Raw genomic sequence first — 6,947 nt, forward strand, 5'->3', positions numbered from 1 at the left:
AAGCTAACAAATTGTGAACTTCTTGATTAAAAATTATAGTTCAAACCTTTTAATATCATTGGAATTCAATCATTTCTGAAAATGTTGAAATTTAAAATATGCTCTAAAATTTAACCTTCAGAAAAAACGTCGTGTAACCTGAAACTTTTACCAAAAGTTTTCTTATAACTTCAAGATTATTTAAAAGTAGTTTTTTCTTTAAAATAAAGCAAGAATAAAAAAAATATCAATGGTTAGTTAGAAATTTTCGAAATATATACACCATTATATTTTTTAAATTGCATCAGTTCTATACAACCAAAGGTTCTCAAGTATGTTTCTGAGGCATTGATTTATCTGTATCTCAGTGGCGTAGTAAAGAGGGGTTGTATTAAATTTCAATCATGGAAATTATTGAAAAGTTCATTACGAAAATTTGTACATAGATGTTCAAATCATACTGATTTCATTTTGAAATCTTAGAAATCCTAGAACATGGTTATTTTTGGAATAAAAATGATGCCCGGTAAACTGCCAAAAACGGGAAAACTTCAGGTTATGGGAAACAGTCAAAAATATTCATTCCATAATCAAGAAGAAACACGGAGACCGGAGATCAAATCTAGCCATTTTGAAACGCAAAATGGTGACTTCCGGCTTCTGTAAATTACCAACGCTCAATATGGGTATTTCCCTAATCGGGATGATGCACAGAAGCTAAAAATCGACCACAGTTGACAATTTGAAATCTAAAGTGGCTACTTCCGGTTTCTGGAAAACAGCCAAAAAAGTTGCGCTCCTCGCACAACAGGTTGTTATAAAAAAATTAAATTTTCTTGGTCATCTCTAAAACGGCGCATTTTTATCTTATGTCCAATGAAAGCTCTTGAGATGCTTTTCGAAAAGAATTGTTGAAATTTAGGACGCGATTCTGTTGACAAAAAAAAAACTCTCAAAATCACTATGTGTTTGAAGAAAACTGTAAATTTCTTTTGATGTAATCTCGATTATGCCAAACATTGTCCCATTATCTGAAAAAAAAAACTTAAAAGTTACAGTACGATCGTAAAACTTTGATAACTCTGCATAATTCCCATTTCACTAGTTTTGCCTCTCTCCAATAAAGGTATAGCAATTACTGCCAAAACCGAAGTTATAAAAGTGCTCCAAAGGGCTGAATGGCATACATCACTCGACTCAGTTCGATGAGCGTGTGTGTATGTGTGTGTGTGTATGTGCAACTTTTCAAACTCACTCGATTTTCTCAGAAATGGCTAGACAAATTTTCATGAAACTATTCTCAAATGAAAGGTCTAGTTGCCCTATAAAACCCTATTGAATTTTATTGTAATCGGATTTTTAGTTTGTATGTTACTTATCAAAATTTGGGAATCACGAAAGTTCATTATCTCAGAAATTACACAATCGATTTGGGCAAAATTGATTTTAAATGAACGGGCCCCGTAACTTTTGAATATCATAAAGATTGGACATGTGATTCAAAAGTTATTTTCATAAAATTAGTGTCATATGGAAGGTCTAGTTGCCCTATAAGACCGTATTGATTTGTTTTGCAATCGAACTTTTACTTTGCCTGTTATGTTCGAAAATGTGAAATCGTGCTATGAAAAGAAGCATATTCCGAAGACTACTTAAACTCACTCACTTTTTTCAGAGATGGCTGAATCGATTTTCACAAAATTAGTTTCAAATGAAAGATCTAGCTGCCTCATAACACCCTATTGAATTTTACTGTAATCGGACTGTAACTTCGTCTGTAATGTATAAAATGTGAAAATCACGAAACTTCATTATAACAGAAACTACACGATTAATTTGAACAATATTGGTATCAGATGAACGGTAGTTAGGGGTTAATTGATTAATTTCAAAAATATTGAACACGTAGTTCAAAAGTTGTGAAAAAAGTAATATTTAAATTGGAAAAAAAATTCTACTGTAAATAATCGAATCTAAAATTATATTTTATTTAGAGATATAAATATAGCCAGCAAATATTATCAAGGTGTATTTTTTCTGAAAACTGAAGTGTTTGTGTAAATCTATTTAAATAAATAATAAGTTTGAATGAGAAAGGCTGGGTCTTACCGCTAGATGGATTAGTTTGGATTTTTAATTGTAAAAATTGTCTAAAAATATTGTTCTAGACCCACCGATAGAACATTTCAATTTTGGTAGCATATTAAAGGGGGCAGCTGAATTTTCTTCTAAAAAAAACATTTTGCTAAAGTTCTTAAAGTTAACACATCAACATTAACCTTCCATGGATGAAATTTAAAAAAAAAATTGAAAATCTCTCGAGATACAACTTTTATAATAACATGTACGTAATGTACCCTAATTTTCATTGTTATTTCATCCCAATCAGATTCCTAATAAGTTTGGAAAATGGAACCATTATTTTGTTTTAGTTCTGTAGAGGCTAAATGTGTGTCCAAGAGTATATAAATATGAATAGACGTAGAATGATAATCAATTTTAATAATGTGTACATTACTCATTTCAATTAGATGTGAATCTATGTTGCTAAGAAATGAATTAAAAATTCACATCATTGTGATAATTTGCTGATTGATAAAAAATCGCATTGGAAAAAATATGATTTTTTTTCAGTTTCAATTACTTCATCCAAATATAACCTTTACTTCTTTATTTAAACTCCATTAAAATCTACAAATTGCAGTGTAAAATGAATCTTCAAATAACCCTCTAGTGCCCAAGTTAGTTTCTAGACGGGCTTTGATAAAATCACTATGAACCATTATAAACACTTTTTAAGTATTTATTGAAGCATTTAAGAGGTTTGACTGATGCCCACCAAATGGCGGCATTGGGCACTAGAGGGTTAAAACAAACAAAAACTTGACAATATTTTTGGCAGTGTCTCATTGATTCACAGTAACTTTCTCTCAGACGAAACATTATAGTTAGAATTTCAAAATTAAATTTGATTTGAGCCCATTTCATCTATATCATACTACCAGCCAGCTCAAAAACTAATTTCAGATGTCCAATAACTGAAACAGCTGTTATGTACATCATCTCTTTTTTTCTATTTCATAATAAAACAGAAGTTATTTCATCAAATTAAATCTATCCCGCGTCTAAACTAACAATGCAATCATAGTTTGATGAGTTACAGCCCATTTTTAAAATGCAAAAGCTTATTCCTCTCAGACGGAAATAGATCTATATACTTTACACTTTGATGAATTAATAAAAAGAATTCACAAAAGAAAAATAAACAACCCATTAAACTCACAGTTCAAACTCAACTGCCTCAAGGTTAGAAGAAAATTTTAATAACTGCCTTAGAGACATATTTTTTATTGGATGCGAGTGATGAATTTGATATCCTATTTTTATGCAGTCTTAACAAACAATCAACATATGCTTAAAACACACAAAGTCGAAAACCTATTCACATTGATATTCAATTTTAATTTTGTTGATATTATATATCGAAATGTCAGCGCATTCCCCAAATAAGTTTTCACCTCAGACTGCGTCCGCGCCCCTAACCCCTTTAAAAGCAGCGGAGTACCTATGTTGCAATGACTGTTTTAAATTTGACCTTATACACTGACGAGACACATTTCTGAGCCTTGCTTCCCCATGTTTCAGCAGAGCATGTTTTATTTGCACATCGTATGTCGTCCTTGTTTTCACATTTCGTTTATTTTTAACACAAAAATCGTCGCACACGTCAGTGAAATGTACCTTAGGTTCGATTTCACACTCCAACAGACGGTCAATACGAGACATCGGGAGCATAATAGTCAACACAGAGCGAAGTCTGCGAACGTCAGCCAGAAGTAGAAGCAAGAAACAGCCGAGAAAAATATAACCTGGCCAAAGTAAGTGCATAGGAAAACGGGAAAACTGATCAATAAACTCTCCCCTCGTGTTATCAGCAACAGCAGCAGCAGCAGCCACTGCAAGGGTGGTAGACAATCGTCGTTTCCGTGCCTGTCACGCTTGCTGTTTGTCTTGGGCTGCCAATAGAAACCACACACCATCCCAAAGCGTGATGACAGGATTTCCGTACGAAAATCAATTCCACTTGCCTGTTTTCGTTTGTGGACTTCGCGAGACACTTTTCCTTCTTTTAATATAATTCAGTTGTCACACTTTTCACCAACACTTTCTTCTGCGTCTCTTCCAAACTTAGCCTATCGGAGTGAAAATATTAGACACTGGTAGAATTCAGATCACCATAAATAGAATGAAGAGAAGTAGAAATTTTCCCGTCTTTTCCTTTTCTGTTTTAGCACATTTCCACAGCGTTTTGCTACTTAAATATCATCTCACTTTTTATTTTTGGTAGCAGCTCTCTCGGCGCCAGAGCGCTCTTCCGACGGGATAGAGGGCACAAACACGAGATCACCAATCCGCAGTCAGCCAGTGACTGACTAAGGTCGGAAAATCTGATATATTTATGCTGCCTGGCTGAGAAAGCTGGTTAGAATGACTGAATGAGAATGGAACACTAGTATGTGCAGTCGTCAGCCAGTGGTGGATTAGTGAGCTTGAGCTGGTGAGTTTATCTGAGACGAGCGTGAGTGCAACAACCAGACACTTATTTGGATGGGGTGGTTGTGAAGGCACTAGGGAAAACATTGGTGAAACTAGCGTTGAGTATGTTTTTCTACACCGAGAGCACGGCAGCTGTCAGTGGTGAATATGTACGGTGCTTGCGGAATGCGCCTGCGTAGAGCTGCAGTTTATTTTCTGATATCAAGAGGGCAATAATGGACAATGAACAGCGCCACGAGCAAAGTGTGATCAAATTGGTAACTGCCCAGGTCGAATGCGCTAATTTGAAAGGAGGAAACTATGCAAAACTTTGAGTGATGTTGCTGACGCAAAGATTCAAATAAGTAAAGGAATTCGGTGAAATCGCTGGCTTTTCATAACATTTTCCAAATAACTCGCTTCATGTAATTATTCTCGGAAACAGTATAAATTAAAAATGAGTGCTGTTATGTGCCCCAGAAAACCCCTAAGGCCAGGTGGAATTTCTACCGTTGACTTTATGAAATAATAAATAATAAAAAATTGCATAAGAATTCTATAAGATCAATGCACTGGAAATGTGATGACTAATTCTGTTCTCTACAGAAGTCCAACTAATGAGGAGACCTACTTAATTGAGACAAAAGAAAGGTCAAAAGTCTGAAATAGCCAAGAGCAGGCCTATTAGGCAAACATATGAATCTTATTTCCAGTTAAAGGCTATGATAATTGAAGCAATATTTGCGATACATATTTCTATACGTTTTATTTAAATAATCTCCATAACACAAATGAGAACGATTGCATTAAGTTTTCAGTCTCATTGATTAATAACATTCGATTTAGTTATAGGGAAATTTTAGGTCAACTCTAGTCTAACAGATTTATTTAAATTATTTTGTCGTTATAACAAAAGTTATTCGATGAGGAAAATAAATAAATAAATATTTAACTAATTCTTCGTTCTGTACACAACCTAATTGTTTGTTAAATTCAGTCTTCGTTCTCACTGCAACTTTCGAACCTCATTTATGGCTTCCGACATCTGGGGGAACTCGTCCAGGATGTTGAACTTACGGTTGGATTTGTGCGTTAGCACCGTGAATGTTCGCCCGGATGCCAAGGTAATGATGAGCGAATTGTATCCGTACCCGTCCAGCAGATCGTGTTTAGTATAGTAGGTGTCCCCCGTCTGGAAGTTGATGTTATCCGTTGCGTACCGTGAAATTCCTTCCACGGCACGCCCGATCGAGTCGATGTACGGTCCAAAGCGATCCGCCAACCATTGTTCGATCATCGGTTGAAACATGCGACCTGTGGGAGATTGGGTTTGAAATGGATTTAACCTAGCTCCTAGATGTGATGGACACTCACCAATCGGTGTAAGCACAACTTTCAGCACAGGAAGAACGGTATCGTAATTTATTAGGTAATTACGAGCATCGTCATCAACAGGATGAACCTCAGCTAGCGCGGTGGAATTCTCAGTTGCGTTGTTGGGCAAGGAATTTGAAGTCGGTTCTGAACTGAAGTAATCCAGCAGTGGAAGGGGGCTGATTGTGTGGATGCAGATCGTCAGCCACAAACAGATGTACAGCAGCCGTTGTGAGTTCTAAAAGGAAGTATTCAATTACCTTATTAATAATATATACCATAAACTGAGCGAAATCCAACATACCATTTTGAAGAAAAGTTGCCGTTACAAGCGTTCACATCCGATTGCTTTCACCGTTTCTAAAGAACTAGTCCCGTTTGGGACGAGCTTGCTCGGTGACATTGCATTCGCAATTATTTTTCTTTCACCTTTCGTTCTATTTCTTTCATTTGTCGGCTACCTGAAAATGGAAATGTATTCTCCCACTAATTATTAGTTCATCGCAAGAGCGTAAGAAGCGCGTATGGAAGGATTTGTTTATTATTTATGCACAGTAAATGGCTGACTCAACTATTTTCAACACTCAAAACGCAAAGAAGAAACTTTGAAGCTTGGAAATTATGTAATCTAGCCAAAGGCTTCCAGCAGTGATCAGCGCGGCTTGTCAGTGCGTAGCACTACGTTAATCCACGTTCATGCATAATAAACTTGTACTGAGTTCGAAGCGCTCCGCCGATGGCTGAAACAGAACAATTGAGTAAGCCTTCAATCCGATAATTTGTTCAGTTTCCTTCGATACTCACGCATTAGACAGAGTGGTTTGATTTTTTTTTCTAATTTTGCTTGTTTTTTTTCTCTCACCTTGAGCGGTCGATTAATGACGAGTAAGCACACTGTAGATGGAGGGTTTTCTGCTTTGGTAGAAATATGATATTCATTTGAGCATTGATCGCACCGTTTGTTGACCATTAAAAAATAATTATTATGATTTAACTACATTATTTATATGGCTCCGTAGTTACTACAATCCGACTAAATATTCAGATTAAAAAAAGGG

General features: G+C 35.6%; 2 protein-coding genes across 7 annotated transcripts in view; both read right to left on the reverse strand.

Annotated features, from left to right (window-relative positions):
* LOC129726470 (MAGUK p55 subfamily member 7) overlaps window positions 1-4,531 on the reverse strand; it is a 54,580-nt gene extending 50,049 nt beyond the window's left edge. For 2 of the 6 annotated variants that reach the window (XM_055683187.1, XM_055683185.1), the window contains exon 1: window positions 4,068-4,529. The gene's annotated coding sequence lies outside the window, so the exon portion shown is untranslated. Of the gene's footprint in view, window positions 1-4,067 lie in introns of all 6 variants that reach the window. The other 4 variants (XM_055683188.1, XM_055683190.1, XM_055683191.1 and 1 more) reach the window with 4 other exon arrangements.
* Window positions 4,532-5,266: 735 nt separating this feature from the next.
* LOC129730390 (uncharacterized) lies at window positions 5,267-6,589 on the reverse strand. Its single transcript, XM_055689691.1, has 3 exons — window positions 6,194-6,589; window positions 5,890-6,127; window positions 5,267-5,829 (listed from the first exon to the last, which is right to left on the reverse strand). The coding sequence occupies exons 1-3, from the start codon at window positions 6,194-6,196 to the stop codon at window positions 5,522-5,524; spliced, it is 549 nt and encodes a 182-aa protein (XP_055545666.1). The 5' UTR covers window positions 6,197-6,589; the 3' UTR covers window positions 5,267-5,521.
* Window positions 6,590-6,947: the final 358 nt, after the last annotated feature.

The sequence above is a fragment of the Wyeomyia smithii genome, chromosome 3, assembly GCF_029784165.1.
Source record: "Wyeomyia smithii strain HCP4-BCI-WySm-NY-G18 chromosome 3, ASM2978416v1, whole genome shotgun sequence".
NCBI classification, from domain to species: Eukaryota; Metazoa; Arthropoda; class Insecta; order Diptera; family Culicidae; genus Wyeomyia; species Wyeomyia smithii.

Coding starts and splice junctions, on each gene's coding strand:
- LOC129730390 (XM_055689691.1), bottom strand. Junction 5,830..5,889: donor AGTTGTGCTTACACCGATTG/GTGAGTGTCCAT, acceptor AATCTCCCACAG/GTCGCATGTTTCAACCGATG.